The following is a 21,434-nucleotide window of genomic DNA, read 5'->3' on the forward strand; positions in this document are numbered from 1 at the left end:
TGAAGGGACAGTGTTTTGTTTTGCTGTTTCAAAGCATTGTTCCATTTCGTTTTGTCAACACTTTTTCGCTGTTTTGACATGTTTCGACATTTTTGCCCATAGACTATAATGGGGAATGCCTATAACTTTGTCATTTCTTTCCTGATTTGAATGAAGACAGCAGAGATGGTAGCCCTGCTGAGGCCACAAAGCCTATCAAGTTTCAAGGAGATAGGTGCAGGGGTTTCTGGGAAACTGCACCTCAACCTGTTCAGAGCAAAACTGTATCACTTGTAAGTGTGAAGGCACAGAGAAAGATCTGTTCAAGCAATGCCTTTTATGCTGTTTTTCTGTCCCTCCCCCAGAGCACTGGGATTGGAAGGGATCTCAGGGAAGGATCACAGTCACTGGCCAGCTACACAGTCAATATCAGAACAGTCCTTTCCCCCTTTTCCCCCTCCCTCTCTTTAGTTTCTGTTTAGCTTCAAGCAAGCCCGGATTTGAAACTCAGAGTGTTTTGAAACTTTTGAAACATTTCGAGTGCTCTCATCTTGTTTCAAAGCTGTTTTGAAGCCTTTCATTTCATTTCATTTCAATTTCACTGTTTTGAGCTTGAAACATGTCAAAATAGCTTTCAAGTGAAACACCCATCGAAATTTCGCACAGCCCTACTGCTTGGCCCCTTGGCAAGGAGGTAAGCACTGTAATAAATTAGTTTTTGAAATGAGGTGCCTTGCACCTAAAAAAAAAAAAAAAAAAAAAAAAAAAAAAGTTGAGAACCATTGCTTTTGGATGTCTTTGTGGCAGACAGACAAGCACTGGAAGTGTATAGGTAGAGCATTGTTTCCTGCCCTCCTTAGTCAGAGGAACGTTGATTGTGTTGAGATGTCTTTGAGAGAGTTAAGAATACTGAGGAATTGTAGGGGAAGGCATAATGACTGGGACTTAAGCCTTCCTGTCTCCATCTTCTTTTATAACTGGTTTCATGCAGCCTGTCTTACATCTTTGTTTCTTGTCTCCCTCAGGTATATGTAACTGAACCTAGTGGCATGGAGTTCACACCATGTCAAGTTGAGGCACGTGTTGGTCAGATATTGGAGCTACCCCTGAGGATTAATGGTCTAATGAATGTTGAAACCAGTGAGATGGTCACACTGAGCGATTGTTCGCATTTTGATTTAGTTGTGGAGGTAGACAACCGTGGTGTGTTCAAACCGCTTCAAGGTGATTTTAGAAAAGATGCATTTAGTTCAATTTACAAAACAGAGATGGTACAAATAGAAGTCCTTTACCTACTTGTAATTTCTGTTTCAGTGGTTGTATAGAAAATTAGCAGAGGATGTCCAACTTCAAATGAAGAGATAAAGTAGTTCGATATCTCTCTATTTTTAAGATGCCCTCTTTTTATGGTGTGGCATTTTTCTTCTTTTCTTAGCATTTCTGAGTATTCCAAAAGCTGTAATAATAAATACACCTAGCATGCTGGCATGTGCAGACTTGCACATAACTTTACTATTTTTGCACTATATTAGCTATACCACACCTGATTGATTCCTCACATTTAATAAATAAGCATATGAACTGTGGCCCTAATGTGATGCAACCAGACTCTCAAATAGAGCAGATTTGACTAAGGAGTGGTACGGTCTCTTTTAATTCCATTAACCCATCTGCCCCCTGATTGTTAGTCTGTTTTTGGGAGAAGTGGTGCTGGGAACTTTTTTATATTTTGTCAGCAGTACCAGAACACTTCTGTTCTTAAGCTTTAAGCATTCATTTCGTCAGGTATATTCCTAGCTATTGTCACCCATTATAGAATTTTTTTGCCAGAGTACAAGATGTGCATCTTCCAAATTTGTCAGTAAGACTTCTGTGCCACCTGGCCGAGTCTTTTCACTTTGTGTTTCCTGCCTCAAAATGAGGTATGGCCACAATCCTTTCTAACCATCGTCTTGTATGGCTTATAGTCTATGTGACTGTATTATAGAGCCAGACAAATCTGGATATCTGTTTGTCTGAGAAGCAGCTATTTTAAATGTCTATATCTACTGTAAGTACTGAGTTACTGTAAGTAAAATGGTTCAGCAAAAAGGAGCATACAATGGAAATACCTTGACTTCATCTAGCTTAAGGTTTAACGCTTAGGCCAGGTAGAGCCGTTGCACTCCTACCGATATATGTGTTTGGAAACCAATCTATACACATAACAGAACAGAAGTTCAGCACACACAGACTGTTTTAAAAATGGCAGAACCTAGTCACCCCATTTCCCTCACCTCAAAAGGCAAATATGTGTTGTGTTCACTACCAATCTAAACTATACTGCTTACAGAAAGCTGTACAACATAAATCAATTCCACCTCGGGCTTTTTGAATATCTGTACCTAGCCTTAATCATTAACTTAGTGCATGATGTATTGCATATGTTCATGTAGAAAAGAGTGTGTGGACTATGCATGTTATTTGGGCTTAGTTACAAGCCAGTTTCAATTTAAAACAGCAAGTTTAAAGTACTCTGCTAAATGAGAGAACAAATTATATTGCTCTGTGCCCTAAAGAAGAGAGCCATCTCTTCCTTTTGAATGATCTGGAAGTAAAAGAAGTTTATGAAACAAGTATAATTGAGTAAGGTGAAAGTTTTGAAACTGATGATAAAACTGATTCATAAATTGAATAAAATTAGATGAGTTACATTTTATCTTTGTGGTCACAGGAGTACATATTCTTTGAATCTTCTAAGTATATACGTATTATTGTTGAGAAGCTGCATTTAAGAACTGTCAGCTGTTTCCAAATGTGTACATGTGCTTTTTTTTTTCCTGTGACAGGGAGACTGAAGCCACTTTCTGACTATTGCAGTGGAGTCAGAGTGAAAGCTGAAGCTCAAGGATATACAACGCTTGTGGTTAGTTATACTCATGGTCATGTCCACCTTAGTGCTAGCATCACGATTGCTGCTTATCTGCCACTAAAAGTAAGAATACACTTGAACATTTTCTTTTGTTTCTGCTCCTAAAACTTTTAAGTAACAATTCTATTGTGAAACCTATGTGTAAAAATGAAACAATGATCTCATGATCCTGGTTTAGGTAACTGCGGCTCTCTGATTTAGAAAAGTAGTAAGTGCATGCTTACGTCTGAATTTACTATGGTAAGATGACTGGCTCTGTGGATGTGTGGAGACCAGTGGATGCGATATAGCTTGACTTTAACAAGAAATGCAAAACTCCTAGCACTCTTGGTTCAGAGATGATACCTTTTATTAGACCAATGAAGAAATCGCAAAAGAAAGTGTCTTTTTCTGCAAGCTTTCAGGCATATACACCCTTCCTCAGGCTTAGGGAAAATTAAAGATGGTAAAAAAGTCCCCATAGGTAGAAAATAAACTTTATTTTTGTACAAAGGAAACTGAATGTGGAAGTCTGTTCCTCTGGGTCCATGAGAGTGTCTTAAGACACTCTGGTAGGAACCAGAGGACTGCTTTTGTTCAATATCTTCATCAATGACCTAGAAAATGGGATGGAATGTACCCACAGCAAGTTAGCAGATGACACCAAGCTAGGGGAAGTAGTAGATATGCTGGAGGTTAGGACTATGATTCAGCAAGACTTGGACACATTGGAGGCCAAAAGAAATTTCATGAGGTTCAATAAGGAGAAATGCAAAGTCCTGCACTTAGGATGGAAAAATCCCATGCACCAGTACAGGTTGTGGACTGACTGGCTTAGCAGAAACTGTGCAGGGAAGGACCTTTTGGTTACAGTGGAGAGTAAGCTGAATATGTGCCAACAGTGTGTCCTTGTTGCCAATAAGGCTAACGGCATGTGAGGCCACATTAGTAGGAGCATTGCCAGCTGATTGAGGGAAGTGATTATTCCCACCTGTTTGGCACCGGTGAGGCCACATCTGGAGTATTGTGTCCAGTTTTGGGCTTCCTACTACAGAAAGGATGTGGACAAATTGGAGAGAGTCCATAGGAAGGCAACAAAGATGATTAGGGGGCTGCAGCACATGACTTATGAGGTTAAGCTGAGGGAGCTGGGCTCATTTAGTCTGGAGAAGAGAAGACTGAGGGGGGATTTAATAGCAGCCTTCAACTACCTGAAGGGTGGTTTCAAAGAAGATGGAGCTTGACTGTTCTCAGTGGTGTCAGATGACAGAACAAGGAGCAATGAGCTCAAGTTGCAGAAAGGGAGGTTTAGGTTAGATTTTAGATGAAACTTTCTCACCGGGAGAGTGGGAACCACTAGAACAGGTTACCCCAGAGAGATTGTGGAATCCTTGTCTTTGGAGGTTTTTAAAATTCATCTAGACAAAGCCTTGACTGGGATGATCTAGTTGGGGATGGTTCTGCTTTGAGCAGGGGTTTGAACTAGATCTTCTGAGGTCCCTTCTGGCCCTAATTTTCTATGGTACTGAAAGACATTTGATTTCTCTGCTGACATTTATATCTTGTGAGGTTTTTCTTTTTCAGGCATCTGCTTGAACAGCATATAAAGGAATTGATAGTGTACTGCAGTGGGTTAGTGCAGGGATGCCCAGCCTTTTGGCCTCATGGACCCAGGTCAGTAGTGTGCAGTCAGTCTACAGGCCTAATCAATATGTCTGCCAGCCTGACCAGGGCCTTATCTGGTGCACACCCACTGAGCCTGGCCCCACATGCTTGCTGGGTCCCCATGCTAGATCATGCTTGGAGCCCTGGCCCCATGCACAGGACTATGGCATTTGGCCCATCAAGAAAATCCAGTGGCAGGGGAGCAATAGCAGTGTTAATTGCTACCCCTCCCCCACAGCTAGATTTCAGGACACATAGGGAGGCCTGCAGGCTAGGTAGACATGGTTTCATGTGCTGGAAGTTGAATACCACTGAGTTGATGCATTTTTCACTTCTTCCTAGGTTGAAAATGAGTTTGTTTCAGTAATCCATTTTTGAAGTTATATAGCAAAACAATAACACTCAGAAAAGACTGTTCTCTGCTCAATAAAGGTTCGGCATAGTAGATATTTGTTTGGTTGTGAGCACTGGAAGACTTACATACATACCATTTTGACAGTTTGTTTCTAGCTAGCTTGGCTCCTCCTTAACTTCCACAAATACTAAATTCACCTATAATTGCCTCCATCTTTCAGAAGTAAATATGGAAACCACAGTAAAGAAACAAGGGCTGTGCACTGCAGATCTCAATAAAAGGAATAAAAATAATGTGAAATTATGGGAAATGAGAAGATGCTGTGAGAAGCAAATGAAGGAAGTGTGCAGCTAAATGGCAGCTCCTTCACAGAGTTTTATAAATAGACTTGGACTTCACAATCAGTTCATGAAATCATTCAGGACTTAGATATACTTTTTCTTCTCCAAAACATAGCTATTTAGTTAATTAGTTGCTACTCAGTTCACTCTGATATGAGGGTGTGGGGAGCTTCACAGATTCAAACTGGCTATTTAAAAATAATTAACAATTGGCCTAATAAACTAGTAATGAGAGCAGTCACAAGTGCATGATCTCAGCAGCAAAGAAAGGCAGGCCTGTCTTATTACAGTTCCTGTCACAGTGCACAAACCTATTACAGTAAAAGTTCTGTTAACCAGCATCTTACAAGCCAGCATTCTCAATTAACTGGCATGCCGGCTTGTAAGATAAAGCGAAACTGGAAGTGCCCACCATGGCACTACCGGTTTCTTCGAGCCCCCACAGCTCAGGGCAAAACAGGTTGCACTGCCGAGCCCCCACGGCCTAGAGGCATACCAGGCTGTGCGGGACCCACCTCCCTATCCCGCAGGGCCCACTGGAGGGGTGGCAATGCTGCGGGAGGGGTGGTGGGAAGCCCCAGACGTGGCGGCAGAAGTGGCAGCCTGGGCCGCGCAGTTAACTGTCATAATTTGTTATCCGGCATACCCCATTCCCGGGAGATGCAGGATAACAGCTTTTACTGTATTTAGCAAAAAGCCTTGCAAAAAATAACAATTTTTCATTGGTGGACTGATGACAAAGCAAAATAGGAAAATAATAGGGCGGTGCAAAGCTTTGGTAGTTGATTCAATTCGGAGGAGATTCAGCCTGATTCAGAGACCGAATCTCTGAATCTGAATCCTAATCAAATCGGCAGACCAAGTAAAAGCTCTGAATTGATTCAAAGCAGCTGAATCAATTCAGAAAAGATTTGGCCGCTTCAAAGATTCGGCCATAGACTAAACATGCAGCTGAGACAGCTGCCTCCAGCTGGTAAATCTGTTGGGGTTGAGGGAGCTGGGAGGGAAGGGGTGTGAGGGGTGGAGGGATTGGGGCTGGGGTTGGGACAAGCTGCCCAGCCGGGGTGGGGAGCATGCTACTCGGGGAGGAGGAGGGTGGGCACGGCATTGCTGGGAGCGGGCACTCTTCCCTGCTACTGTTTGCCAACCTGGGGCGGGCTGCGGGCATGGCTCACTCCAGGCAGAAGTGGGCAAGTGGCAGCAGGGCATAGCCCCCACTCAAAGCGCTGCTGCACCTGCTTTGCACACCAGCTGGTAAGTGGTGACAGGGCAGAGCCCCTGCTCCCAGCGTAGATGTGGTCGTGGCAGCACTGGGAGCAGATGCTATGTCCTGCCACTGCCCAGAGTGAGCCATGCCTACACCACGCCTTCACAGCGCTGGCTGGGCAAGCAGCAGCAGGGCGTAGCCCCCACGGCTCCCCCTGCTGGGGCAGAGGCAGGCACAGCTAGAGGAGCCAGAGGAGAAGCCCCAATGGCTGCCCCATCCCCTGCCCAGCCCAGCCCAGCCCAGGCAAGCCTCCCGGAACTTCAAAAAAAAAAAAAGAAAAAGAGCCCCGCACTCACTGGTTCTGGCAGCGGTGATTGGGGGCCTGTGAGGACTTGTGACAGAGCTCCCCTGGGCAGCAGGGATCTCCCCACCCCCTCCCGCTTGGCACCTGCATGGCAGCTGCCCCATGGCACGGGTGTGGCGTGGCTTGGCAGGCCACTGTGCTATGGGGCAGCTGCCACAGGGGTGCCAAGTTGTGGGGGGGGAAATCCCCACTTCCCTGTGCTGCACGGGGTTGGGGGGGTGGGCTCTGCCATGAGCGCCTAGAGGCCCCAATCACCACTCCTGCAGCCAGTGAATACAGGGCTTTTTTTTAAGTGCCAGGACTAGGCTGGGGTTGGGTGGGAGATGGGACCAAGCAGGGCAGCCATGGGGGCTTCTCCTGCAGCTCCCCCGCCCGGAGAGAGGCAGGCACAGCTGAAGGAGCTTCCTGGCTATGCTTGCCTCTCCCTGGCCTATCTGAATCGGCGCCAAATCTTCCAAAGCTGATTCGGCCGAATCAATTCAGGACAGCGATCTGAATCTCCGAATCAAATTGCTGTCCTCTGAATCGGCTGAATCCAAATTGAATCCTTCCCTATTCACACAAGCCTAGAAAATAAAATCCTGAATTGAAGGGCAGTACTGAGCAATACTGTGCAATGAGTTTAGCCTCATAATTAGTAATGAAATACTGATATCAGACAAGGTAAGGCTGGTATATCTTAGTATAGTAAAATTTTTGGCTTCTGGAAGAAATAATTTTTCCTTAAAATCCCAACAGTCTGAATACTGGTATCAATTTGGCTAAAGTGAAATTACACTATAATCAGTCACAATTTATTCTACTCAGCCAATCTGGCTTAATTTGAGTAGTTAAAAGACAAAAGTGGTCCTTTGTCCCATCCCCTGAACATTTCCTCCCCTCTACCAGTAATCATCCCATCTTTTTTATTAGTAGTGTCCTTTATGCCAATTTAATTTATAAAATATTCTTGTTCAGTTATAAATACTACATGAACTAAAATCAAAGCACAATGTAGTATTACAGAACAAAGAGGCTGTGGATTTCAGAAATAGTAACACATACATATGATAAATAAGGTAAGCTATTGGAATCTAAAGATTTAACACAACACTCATGCAGATAATATATTCAATAATTAAACTGACATGTAAGAGTTCAAACAAGTAAATATAGAGATTATATTAAAAGATGTCCACTGAGCTGGGAAAAGTTACATTCATCAAAGACAGCATTTCATTTCTTGGTGTTGAAGTATGGAGTGAGATTATAAAATGGAATGTACCAGGTTTGGGACAGAAGCAATAAACAGAGCTTGTACCAGATCAAAGAAGCTTCCTCAAGAAGAGTTCTTTGTATACGTTTCAGACAACCTGAACTGTCAAAAAATATTGAGACATCATGAACGTAATAAAAGATCTTTTCTCATTAAGACTGAAATGTGCAAAAATGTTTGAGCTTGTTATATTTCGGATAAAAAAACAATTCCTCCTTCTATAGGCAATAAAATGACTGGCATGTAGAGAGATAAAGAATAGATCCTTCTAGGATTATTAAATGCATCCTGACTAACGGTTCCTAGCCTCTTATTTAGCTACCAGTGTCAAAGACTTTGAAAATCACCATTTTACGGAATTTTTGAAACTGTGATTTCTGGTCTTCAGAATAATAAGTTTGCTGTGGTGGGTTTTTTTGGTGGGAGGGGTGGAGGGTGGGGGTTTGGATGAGATTTCACATGAACTGGTCCACAGAATAAAGAAGAGTGAAAGGTTTTATCACAGAAGAATGAACATAAGCCAACAGCATACATGATTTAATCCCACATTTTTGGCAACACATGGAAGTTTATGGAAAAAGCGTAACCTGTGAGGTAGAGTAAAAAAAAACCAAAAAAACAAAAGAACAATGCCTGGTATTTATATTTGTGTTTCCACATGGTCCTAGAAAATACTGGGTACCAGTCCTTTACCTGTAAATCTTAATATACTTATATGAGATTGTAAAACACTTGAAACAAATTATTATTTACATATTACAAATGTTGGACCAGTTTCTATGTAAATAAACATCACAGGCAGTTCCATTGAAGTCAATGAGATGGTGGCACAAGATTTATTTACTTTTGTGATTTATATGCCGCCACTCCCAACAGAACAACTCAACAGGGCTACTAGATTATCAGAATAAAACAGAGATCCGCTAAACAGCCTCTCAGGCCTGCTTTGTTTGATGAATGCCTGCCCAAATAGGATACTCTTGCAGTGCTTCTGAAAGATGTCCAGGCTAGGCTTTGGTAGATCTCAAGAAGGGAGGGAGTTCCAGAGCTGAGGAGCAGTTGCCAAGCATAATCTCCCATGCATTTTTGCCAAGATGTACATTACTGTATAATTCAGCATAATATTCTTAGAAGTCTTACTTCAAAACTTTGATTTCATTCAGTAACGTAAATAAACATGTAAAGTGCAGATTCTGGAAAACATTTCTACTTGGGAGATAACTGTCAAGTTGGAAAGTTTCAAAAGTTAGAGGGTGTAATTCTGACTGTTTTTAAACATATGAGAGTGCTGTTTTCTTCAGTGGCTCCAGGGCCCACCCAGCATCTCTTTTTTTTCCTTGGAGTACTTCAGTATAAAGAGAACTTGATTATCACCTACTGGAGATTTTTCTTCAAACTCTGTTGGGATTCTGTGGATATTAATAATGCCAGAGAGAGTGTTTAATTTATTTTTAATTATCTGTTTTAGTATTCCTATGTTCTTAACCGCCTTTTTAAGTTTTTTATAAAGCTTTGGACAAACAGTAACGTCAAGAAAATAATCAGATGGCTGGCATTTCCACTGGGAATGATAAAATGTCACACAAAGTAAATCACAGTATAATATGTGTTTTAATATGCATGTTTGTGAATATATCCTTTGTTCATTTCCAGACTATTGATCCTCCTTCAGTTGCCTTAGTAACATTGGGTTCTTCTAAAGACATGTTATTTGAAGGTGGACCCAGACCATGGGTGCAAGAACCTTCAAAATTCTTCAGGAACATCACTGCTGAAGATGCAGGAAGCATTAGTTTATCCTTATTCGGGCCTCCTACATCTCGAAATCATTTCCAGCATTGGGTTAGAGTATTTTGCAAAAGTCTAGGAGAACAAGTAAGTGCCTTAAGATATTTATGGCTTGTTTTTTCTTTCACCTATCAAGTCCTCAGTCAAGGCAATTGAGAAAATACCAGATTGATTTAGGATAAAGAAATCTAGCCTCCAAATGATGAGTGGTTGCTATAATAAGCCAGTAAGAAACTTGACTAAGTAATTTTTAAGCATTTTTTAATCTGATGCCAGTCTTGAGAGTTAAGCATTTTTTTAAATTACTTTATAAAGAAAAATATAATAGTTTACTATATTGTGAAGCCAAATATATCTTATATCATTATTATCGTCAGTTATTAAAAAGATACATTCAGCAGAAATTGTTATGACTTATTTGCCATGAATAAGATTATTGCAACAGGCTAGGAACAGACTGCATTTATCTGGCACAAAAAAAGATGTGACTTTGTTTGTCACAGAATAGAAATGCCCTGGGATTAGTGTGTACAAACACTGCCCTTCCAGTTGGAATTTAGTGCTCAACTAAATGCGGTGCCATGTTTTATGCCATTGATTCAGTGATGCAAACCCGGGACAACCATTCAGTCCCACTTTCAGATGTTTCAGGACAGACTTTGCACTTATCCTGTGAGCCTTTTCTTGGGACAAAGCTTAAGAAGTCTGAATGAATGTTCTTTGTCCTGGGATAAAATGGTTTATTCAAATTTCAGTTCTGGACCAAGTTAAATTGGAGTCCAAGTACTCTTGCTAATGTATTGTTCAGGTACACCGCTTTAATATTGTGGGTTCAGGTGGTCAGCTCATGATTGCATTCACTGACAAGGTTTCATCACTTCTTGTTTCTCCAGTATGTAGTAGAAGAGAATTTCTTTGCTTGACAAAACTGCAAGATAGATATGACATCCATGTTTGGCCTTAATTTTGGCTATCCATCTAAGGCTCTTTCAAGGGTTATCCACTACAAAATGTAGTTGACAAATTGCTTGGCTGGCATCCCCAATGAACACCACACAAAATCTAATTTGGGTCCAAAATCAACAAGTTCTTGTTATTTCAGAATGTAATTATTCTGACTGACAGTAAGGTACAGAAATGCGCACATCTAAGTGATGTTGTAATCAGTGCCCATCAGTGGACGGGACTGATAAAGGCTGGCTATAGGCAGCAAACAAGCAGAAGGCCTGAAGTGTCTGAGCTTATTTCAAGCTGTCAAAGGGGCGAAGTGAGAAGAATGAAAAAACAAAGTTTTTAGAGCTATTAAAATGTCTACAGGAACTCCATATCTGTTGGTTTCCCTTCTTGTAGCAGGATGATCCTAGACAGCTGTCTTCAGAAGCGCTGAAAGCCGCCTTCTGTTGTACTGTAAGGTTGATAACAACTCTGAATAGGGAATGACAGTTTCTGTTTTATAGTAGTCTAGAACTGCTTTTAAAACACATGAATCCTCAATTTCATGTCTGTAGTGGATATGGAATATTATTGGAGCATGAACTGTGTGTCAAAAAAATCTGAAATATCTGAAATAGGGTACTTTCTCTCACTAGTTCTTCCCTTTCATCTATCCTATACAGGTTATTACCTTAACAGTTGGAAATAAGCCCACCATTACCAACCCCTTCCCAGCTGTTGAACCTGCTTTTGTGAAGCTTATTTGCACTGCCCCTTCTCGACTCACTTTGACTCCAGTTTATGCAAATCCTCAGCTTGATCTTTCCTGCCCTTTGCTGCAACAGAATAAGCAAGTGGTAAGTTTGAGGGGAGAAACAAAAGGCTCCTTTCATGTTTTGGAAACAAAATTTCACTTCCACATAAGAGTCCCACACAGAAAATTTAAAGACTATAAAAACAATGTTAATGAGCCCTACTATTTTGACCAGGGCAAGTTCTACAAACAATCTCTCCATATTCAACAGTGGTAAACACAAAAAACTGTATGGAAGAACTGAAAAGTGTTTGAATATGAGGGCCATACTGGGCTAATAAGGATGCATGTGCAAAAGATTGTGCGTCATACTTGCTGATTTCCCCCCCCCCCCCCCCAAGTGCCTGTCAGAGGATTTGTGTGCAGTTGTGCATAAGATTTTACATAAGGACAGAAATTCCCTATTGTACTTTCAATGTACTTCTTGTTCTGAATTGGGTTTCTGATCATTTTTTTTCTCTATCCATCTATTTTTCTTATAATGACCCCTAATTTTTATTGTTGTTTGTTACATCCTGAATGTTTAAATCGAAATGTAAGTCAGACTTTTAAAATAAAAATAAATGAACGTATGTTCCCAACAAGTATTTCTGAGAACAGTAGCTATTTCTCAGACTATCTGATTCTAATTTAAATAGTCCAAGTTTTTCCTCCAAGTCCAAGAGTTTTGATTTTACACTGTGCATGCATTCATACATGCATCTAATTTGTATGGATGTAAACACTCTTATATGTATGAATACCTATATATGTACATGATTGTGTGTGTTACACATGCAATTTACTCATAGACTTATATAAAATCCATGTATGACCCACATTTATGTAATGGTTATTTTAGTAGTAAGACTATGAGACTCTTGAATCCAAATGAGATAAATCTTCTGTACTCTTCCTAAACATGCATTATTCATTTCACTTTAGCATATCATCAATCATGTATACAAAATATTCTACTTCTGCAAAATATTAATAAAGCTTGCTTTAATGTGCAATTTTAAATATTTTCATTTGGCAGATTCTTTTTAAGTAATGACGTGGGATAGATAGTTTATGTTATAAATCAGTCTTAGCGTTAGTTGTTGTCAGCAACTCCACAGGCTTCCAACTTGCTCTGTGATATTATTAGTATCCTTTGCAAGATGTATAATCCTGAAATATTTCCTCTGGGTAACAGCGATATCTTCAGATAGATTTCATTTTTTTAGAATCTGAAAGACTACTCCAGTGTCTAATGAACACCCTCCTGCTGACAAAAGGAATGTTAAAATATAGTCTAATATGGCTTTTCATTGGTGGCTGGTTTTAATCAACATGGAAACATCTGAAAAATCAAAGAGGTTCTACCATCTCTTCAGTTTACAATTCTATTAATTTATTTATATATTTTTCAGGTTCCTGTTTCAAATTATCGCAATCCAGTATTGGATTTAGCTGTTTATGACCAACAGGGGATTAAATTTGATAACTTCAGCTCACTTGCTATAATCTGGGAATCAACAAAATTTTCCTTGGCCAGCATTGAACCCAGCATGCCATTGGAGCTGCAACTGAAAGAGGATGGAATTGGTCAGAAGAAAATGCATGGTACAGATCAGCTAAAATGATATGCTCTATTTGGAGGAAGATCAGATTAACAGCAATTGGTAGTGCTTTTGTTAGAGTTAGGGAAATTAAGTTCCATATAATCTAACACACAACTTCTTCAGTCGTTTTTTTTCCATCTTGTTTTCTAGGTTGGTGTGAAATTTCTCTGAACAAAATAAGGGGAAGAGATATGAGCACTGTAATGTTTTACCTCCTCTTTTCTTCTTCCCCATAACCTGATTTAATAAGGCTTTCCTGTCAGAACAGGTAGTGGGCAGGACTGAAATCTAGTAGAGGATCACAGGATTAAAAGAGGCCTCCTGGGCTATTGAGTCTAGTTCCTGTGTTCACAGGAAGTCATTAACCTAAGGCAGCTGGCCGAACAGGCTGACTAAGCAACACAGGGCTGGTCTGTGCACAAGACCCTGCATGCAGGGGCAATTTGCAGGTTGGATTTAGCACAGGGTCAGTGCTCAGGGTCAGTCCATGGGCAAGATCTGGCATGCTAGCCCAGCCCTGTGGACGAGATCCAGCTGTAGAGTGACCCCATGCACTGGCCCAGTCATATGCTGGCAAGATCTAGTGCACAGGAACATGTCGGTCAGCCTGCCAGGCACCCCATGGATCTGGAAATTTGGCAACGCAGAAGCAGCAATTGATGCTATCACCACTCTGTTGCTGCCAAATTTCCAGACTCTTGGAGAGCTCCACAGGCTGGATGATATTGTTCTGCAGGCCAGAGATTGAGCACCACTGACGTAAGGAATCCCCATTGCCACTACAAGCCTTCAACTTCTTCATCCTTACCCTCAACTCCAAAACACCAAAAATGCCCTATAACATGCTGAAGGCAAATGCAGTGAGCTTAGGACACTGCTAGTGCTCTGGAACTGCAGTGACAGGGAAGTAGCTGGTTAATATATACTCTGAAATTTCTAGGAAAAGCACTCATCAACCCTGCTGCAGAAAAAGGCAAAAACTCCCAAGGCCTGTGCCCATCTGGTCTATGGAAACAGTTTCCTTCTTTACCCTATATTTGATGATTGGTATGACTGAGCATGAGAGAGAATCTTTAGCCAAGAACCTTCAGAATGTCTAAGTTTCAACCACAAGATCCGAGTGCTTCAGTCTAAAATGTCATCCCTTAGATGTGACCAATATCCCAGTGTCTCAGGGTTAGGTGAACCCCCATCCCACAAGAAGCTTGTAGCATTCATGGGATAGCAAGGAACTGTGTGGGAATTACTTCCTACTGTCACCTGGCAACCAGAAAGCCCCAAGGCATGGGATTACTAGGTATCTTCTGCTACAAATGCCACACCCAGGGACTACAAACATGATTCCACACCACCCACAAGGAGTTGGTATGTCCATACTCCCTGCCCATACCATCCCTTACAGATTTTCAACCTCTTTTAACAAGTGTACACCTTCTGTCTCAAAGTTTCAGCTTGTGTACCCCTTTATTTTTTTCTTGTTTTTAATGGGGGGGGCGCAGATGGAGTCCCCCACTGTGAGGGAGGGAGTGGGGCAGAGGCAGGCACTGCGCAGCCAGGGCAGAGCATGGGACAGAGCCCTGAGCCACTGATCCGAGGGGTTTTGGGGAGTGGGGGAGGCTCCCACGGCTGCACGCACCTAGGGAGGGCATGGGGGATGTGTGCCCCCAGATCTGCGTGCTGGGCAGGGTGGGCTGCCACTGTGAGCTGGGGCTGGGGCAGCGCTGAGCTGTTCCTGGTGGGTGTGTTGGGCCAGGCTGCACTTGTGACAGGCGGCAGTAGTGTTGGGAGAGGAGCTATGGGGTGGGGGCTGCAGCCACTCCAGAATTTGATGTAGCCCTCTCACCACCACCCCTGGCCACATCAGTTCTATGTACCCCCTACAACCTTTTTAAGTACCCCTAGGTGTACATGTACCCCTGGTTGACATCCATTGCTTTACATGGATCTTTAAGACTGAACTGAATAAGCTTAAGTGCTTAGCCATCACCCCTCCAAAACTAAACTGCTCTGATAGAAATATTCTAATTTTTAGTCTAAATTTATCTGTAACCAGTTTGTAGCCATTTAATCTTATGCTAGTATTGTTTTCAACATAAAAATCTTTTACCTTTGCCCAGTATTCACTTAATTTCTAAAGAGTGATTCCATCCATTTTCAGCATCTATTATATGCAACTCTTCTTGTTGTAATCTCTTACTCTACTTTTGTTTCAGGTTTGCAAACTGTCCTTGTTCATCATGAGTCTGGAACAACTGCTGTCTCTGCTACTGCAACAGGATACCAACAGTCTCATCTCAAGGCAGCTAAAGTGAACATACCGGTACTTTGAATTATAATTTTCTCCCTACTTTTTCCATTGTGCCTAATGGGGGGCTTCCCTATGTAATAATTTCTTGAATGCATTGTGCATAAGTAATTTAAATATAAGTATCTTCTTAGCTTCTTCAAAAGAAGATCCACATCACTGTTTTTTATAATATTCCCCTTTGTCTCTATCGTTAGTTATTCATCCACTTTAAATATAAGTTTTTTCATTATCTGCAAAAAGGAATTATAAAGAATTTTCTTATTTTATTTTGTGTTGGCAATGGTACAGCTCTATCAGTTGTCCTTCACTAAAGCTACCCTTTGTTTGGTAAAGCTGTCAATGAGAAAATAAGCACATTTGTGATTTAGTTGCAAAATAAAGGAGAGATTCAGTTTGTGCATTTTTGATTCACTAGTCATCCCCTGGCTTGTGAAAGCTGGGTTCTGATTAATATCCTAATAGTTTGACTTCATTCATGTTTCTAAAAGCAGTGGGGTTATTTATTTGAAGAGCATCTGCCATGTACTTAGGCAAGAGATCCAATAAGTAAAAAAGACAAACAAACAAAAAAGGAGTTGTTCCTGCCCTAACATACTAATCTGTGCAGAGACAGGCAAGAGTTGCAGCAAACAGTGCTGGTAAATTGTGAAGTCAGAATTAAATTAGTGCCATCAATTTTTTAAACCAGTGCATGCTCAAACTAGAGAGGGGCATTTCCCTGTGGGACAGACTAACTTACACAGTAAACTAACAATTAAAAATATCATGCTTAACAAATCAATTTTTGAGCTACAATACTCATTTAAAATAGATTAGAAAGATTTAGAAGGGCTTTGTGATAATTTTTCCCTCTAAATCTTTAAAAATCATGTTAAGAGCTTGTGTGACCGTAAGACTCAAGCAAAGTGCAGAATTTATTGCCCAGGAGACTAAAGTCATCTTAACTCGAAAATGATACAGATAAGTTGCAGTAACAAATGGGCAGCAGCTTTTTGGAACATTCTAGCCCCTTTTTGCCGGCATTTTCTATCTTGGGACTTTGAGGGTCAGATCTTTTTTGAAAGTTAATGTGAATTGCTAGTCAGTCTTTTTGTATTTCATACTTGAGGCTGCTAGCAAAGATGCCAGCCAGCTCATTTTTTATGTAACGTGGATACATGCTTACACAAGTATTTGACCAGAACTATCAATTCTTGGGAGCCATCAGTTAGTAATGATTATTGTTTACTATTAACCACAACTGGTTTTAAATAATTGATGTGGTGACTTACTACCACCTCCTCACCTACTCTCCTGAGTTATACAGTCCCTCTTCTGTTATGCCTTTAAGGCAGGGGTGGGCAAAATATAGCCTGCAGGCCAGATCCGGCCTGCCAAGCCATTCTATCTGGCCTGCGGGGCCCCTAAAAAATTTAGAAAATTAATATTTATCTGCTCCTGGCTGCCTGTCAAAGATGACAGGATCCAAGCTCAGTAGGACCCAGGGGAAGCTGACGGCAGGACTAAACAGCCCAGCAGCAAGGCTCTCCCAGCTCTGCCCCAGCCCACTCCACCTCTTCTCCCCTTCCCCCAGCCAGAAACTTCTGCCCAGTAGAAGCTTCTGGCCTGGGACCAGGGCTGTTTCTGCCTGGTCCCAGGGGCTGTTCCTGCCTCCCTACACCAGAGAGGGAAATTCAGATAAGACAGTGGTGTCCAACCTTTTTGAATGTGGGGTCGGATCATGAACTTTTTATCACCCAGTGGGTCAGCAAGCCATATTCAAAGACCTCACAGGAAGCAGTATCACATCAGGAAGTGATGTCACGTGACCTTTGACACCAATGAAGTTGCAGGAAGTGACAAAGAAATGGGTCTGGAAATGTGGTTTAAAATCCAAAATAAAAACAATATAAAAGCAACAATGAAATAATACCAAACACTTGACTAAAATAAACACTCTTGCATAATATATAATGAAAGAAGCATAATGCAAATCGACAGGTAAAATGTGGAAAAGATATCAGCCAGAGTGGAAACTAATCAAAGGTGGAGGGATGTGTCTCAGCAGGAGACACCTGCATGGTGCTCTGCTGCCTCCGCAGCTCACTGCCTTGCAGGGGGCGGGTGGGGAGGGAGGAGAGAGCAGGGGCTCCTCAGTGCATCTGAGAGGCTGCGAGAGAGACTCGCAGCTCATCTGGGCACGGCCGCAGTTGCAGCCGGGCACGGAGTGGAGTGGAGTGGAGTGGAGTGGAGTGGAGTGGAGTGGAGTGGAGTGGAGTGGAGTGGAGTGGAGTGGAGTGGAGTGGAGTGGAGTGGAGTGGAGTGGAGTGGAGTGGGGCAGGGAGAGCTTTGGCCTTCCTAACTGATTCCCTGCAAGTGCAAGACAGGGAGTTATATGCCTCCTTGGTAGCTACCCACTGTTTCCACAGCCTGTATACCTCTTTCTTTGCCCTTAGGTTTTCCTGGGCATCCCTGTTCAGCCAAGAGGGCTTCTTGGCCCCTTTGCTCCCTTTTATGTGCAATGGGATTGTCTCCTTCTGCGCCTGTAGGATCGTTCCCTTGAGGAACAACCACCCTTCCTGGACTCCCATTTTGCCAATGCTCTTGAGCTTTAATGCCTCACTAACTAATCCCCTGAGCACACTGAAGTTAGTCTTTCTGAAATCTAGCACTTCAGCCCTTCTGGTTAGTTTACCCACCCTTCGCCGGATAGTGAATTCAGTCAATCGATGGTCACTAACCCCTAGGTTACCTTGTACCTGCAGATTCCCCACCAGGTCATCCCCTGTAGTGAACACCAAGTCTGGCAAGGCATTTTCCTCTAGTAGGATTGTATACCCCCTGCATTAGGTGGAGGTCCTGTATGCAAGTTAAGAAACTACGTGAGCAGTTAGATTTGGCTGACTGCTCGTCCCAGCAGGTGTCAGGGTAGTTTAGGTCACCCATGACAATCATATCTCTCAACTGTATGACCTCTGAGAGCTGTCTGGAGAATTCCAGGTCTAGCTCATCCTCCTGGTCTGGCGGTCTATAGTAGACCCCTTCTACCAAGTCACTTTTCCCCCTGACCCACAGTACCTCGGTTTGGCCCTCCTCTGATGCCATCTTGATTATAGAGGAGGTTCTTCTCTGCTCTTCTCTATTCTTCTCTGTATTGTGCAAAATAATGTAATTGAGTTGAATTGGTGTGTTATACTAACTTGCTTTGAAAAACATAGCTTGGCATTTTTCCTTTTTAAGTTATTTCAACGAAATGATAGACTTGCAGCTAATATGTAGTAGTTCTGTAGTTGGGTAATTGGGCATTTTTTTTGTAATACTGACAATACTGAAAAGCAAATCTTGAGAATAACAAAAAGACTGAAAATCTATTTAAATAGAATGCAATATAATATCAGATTTCCAGTACATCTGTGATCATCTCATAGCCAACATGTTTATGTTAATTAATCCTGTCTGGCCTCTGTTCTTTGTCTTGGCCTTTTGGGCATAATACAGAATACATGCATGCATAGATCACCCTTTATATACATAAAGAATGTTGTAATCACCAAATCTGTACCTTGATCCTTTGGAGACTTTGTTACCTAATATCCTGATCTGTCCTTGTCCATTTACACAACTAGATGTCCCATCTTTTTTCACACACGCATATGACTTGTGCTCTAATCTGACTTTTTTAATTTTACATTTAATCAGTGGGCTGAATTATTTCTTTCAGTATGAACCTCTTATGCCTGTGTCTGCCACTATTGAGCTGATACTTGTAGAAGATGTGAAAGTTAGTCCTAGAGATGTCACAATTTACAATCACCCTGATGTCAAGGTATGAATCTTCAAATTAATTTAATCTCATTGGGGGTAGGGGCAATGTTATGAATGATCTCTCTTGTATGTGAGCATGCATACACACCAATTTTAGCAGTATACTGAACAGAAGTCATGTCTGTTGCATGGTTTTTTTTTTTCCTCTTTGCAGGCAGAGCTACTCATCAAAGAGGGTTCTGGGTATTTTTTCATAAACACCAGTGCTATAAACATTGTAAAAGTGGCTTATGATGAGGCTCGAAGTGTTGCTTTGGTAAGTAAAATTATTTGTTCTTATTTTAATGATCACTCTAGTACAGTGGCTCTCAATTTTTTTTACCACAGCCTGGTGGGAGTGGGACGGGGCGCGCAGAGCCGGCTGCCTCTCTCCCAGGGCTCCCCTGCCACCCAGCTTTAACCCCAGAACCTCAGCTGTGACCCAGCTGCTGGAAGCTGCTCGCCTGGGTGGACAGACAGGGCTCTGAGTGGGGGCTCGTGCTACAACCCTGCAGCCCGTTGGTTGGGAACCTCTTCTCTAGTGGTGTACTGTGGTACAGTGAGCATGTCTTTTTTTAATGTAATTTCGACAAGTTCTGAGGATGAGGGAAATGCTTGCTAAGGGATTCTAAAGATATTTTGATTTGTATCCCTGCTGGTTCCTTTCGATTTTCTACTAAAACACCTATAATAAGGTACAGTAAATGTATGAACAATGGCTGGCGCACAGCTCATCTGTTTTTGTCTGGATAGGAAACTGTACAAAGTTTTAAAAGGCATGAGAGAGAACCTTAGTTAACATTCCACGGTAAATGGTCTTCATAAGAAGTGTGTTTTAGGAGCTCTCATGATTCAGGTGTTTTGCCTGTGCTAATTTGTTTTTTGAGCCAATAAAAATGTAAGTCCAAACAAGCAAGACTTATATGAACAGGAAATAACTTTTCCTAATGTAAGTCAGACTTTCCTAATATAATGTAAATTTTTTTTATTTCCTTTTATGTGTTTTTGAGGTTTTCTGGAACTCTTGTTACAGTGTAAAGCTGGGGTTTTCAAATGTGTTTATAATCAGCTTCACTCTGTTCCTTTTAAAAGTCAATAGGTGTTTGACTGAAATAGAAGAAAAGTTAAGCCAACACAGTGTTTTTTATATATCCCAAATTAAAGATTCCCCATGGAGAGGTGTCCTGAGTGTACTTCATGAATCTTCTGGTCTTTCCAAAAGAAAGACTGTGTCAAGATAGGTGTTTTGTGCACAATCTGAAGAGTGATTTAATAGTATAATAACAAGTATAAAGCCCCAACTCGGCAAACACCTCTTTGCTGCCATGAGCAGTCAGATTAAATTAAACATATGTAGATAAGAGTAGATCTGTCTCCTGAACTGCAGCATCATATTTTGAGATATTTTATTAGGGTCTGCAGTCATTCAGCATAGAAATACTGTACCAGTTCCATACTATCATTAACCACAAATCATCCAAAAGGCCAAATTGATTCATTTGGCACTTAGGTCACTTGTTTGACTGACTGCAGGATAAATTAGGAAGAATGATAATGTTTAAGTAAATTTTATAAAGCTATTAATCATGAGATGATAATGATGTAAGATTTGACTCTACTCCACTCTTCTGTGGCAATGTGTGCAATTCTCCATGTCATTTCTTCATGTCAGTAATTTTCTCTTTAAGAGGGTACAATAAACTGTAACAGCATATAATATACTAGAGCTACAACTGTATGTTTCAAAAGAAGCAGAAGGTAGATTGGGATAATGGTTGAGAAATACACGATATAAATGTATTCAAACAATCTGCTTTTATTGTAATAATAAAACTAACTACATGTCAGATATCCTGCTCTTATTTCAACATATATTGCCATAACTAGCAATCTGCATCTTATTTCAGTGCTTTGTCAGCCCAACTCTTCCTACTCTATTATGTGAACTTCATTTTATAAGTCCATAAACCACTACTAATGTGATTTCATAAAGAACACAATCAAAACTAAAAATGAATATTCTTTGGATTTCTTTCTACCAAGAGTTCTTATTTACCTAAATATTTGTATGAAATAAATAATTTGATTATGTGGTGATATTTTTCCCAATTACTGGCTGTTACTTTGGCAAGTTGGGCTAGATTTATAAGACAGATGGCACATTTT

The 21,434-nt window shown here is 41.3% G+C and overlaps 1 protein-coding gene across 2 annotated transcripts in view; it reads left to right on the forward strand.

Annotated features, from left to right (window-relative positions):
* NUP210 (nucleoporin 210) overlaps nt 1-21,434 on the forward strand; it is a 126,745-nt gene that overhangs the window by 53,155 nt on the left and 52,156 nt on the right. For both annotated transcript variants that reach the window (XM_019495401.2, XM_059715830.1), the window contains 8 exons: nt 1,005-1,203; nt 2,808-2,953; nt 9,710-9,931; nt 11,461-11,634; nt 12,986-13,178; nt 15,391-15,497; nt 19,186-19,290; nt 19,444-19,545. In XM_019495401.2, coding sequence (XP_019350946.2) covers nt 1,005-1,203; nt 2,808-2,953; nt 9,710-9,931; nt 11,461-11,634; nt 12,986-13,178; nt 15,391-15,497; nt 19,186-19,290; nt 19,444-19,545 — 1,248 coding nt within the window. The remainder of the gene's footprint in view (nt 1-1,004; nt 1,204-2,807; nt 2,954-9,709; nt 9,932-11,460; nt 11,635-12,985; nt 13,179-15,390; nt 15,498-19,185; nt 19,291-19,443; nt 19,546-21,434) is intronic.

The sequence above is a fragment of the Alligator mississippiensis genome, chromosome 12, assembly GCF_030867095.1.
Source record: "Alligator mississippiensis isolate rAllMis1 chromosome 12, rAllMis1, whole genome shotgun sequence".
NCBI classification, from domain to species: Eukaryota; Metazoa; Chordata; order Crocodylia; family Alligatoridae; genus Alligator; species Alligator mississippiensis.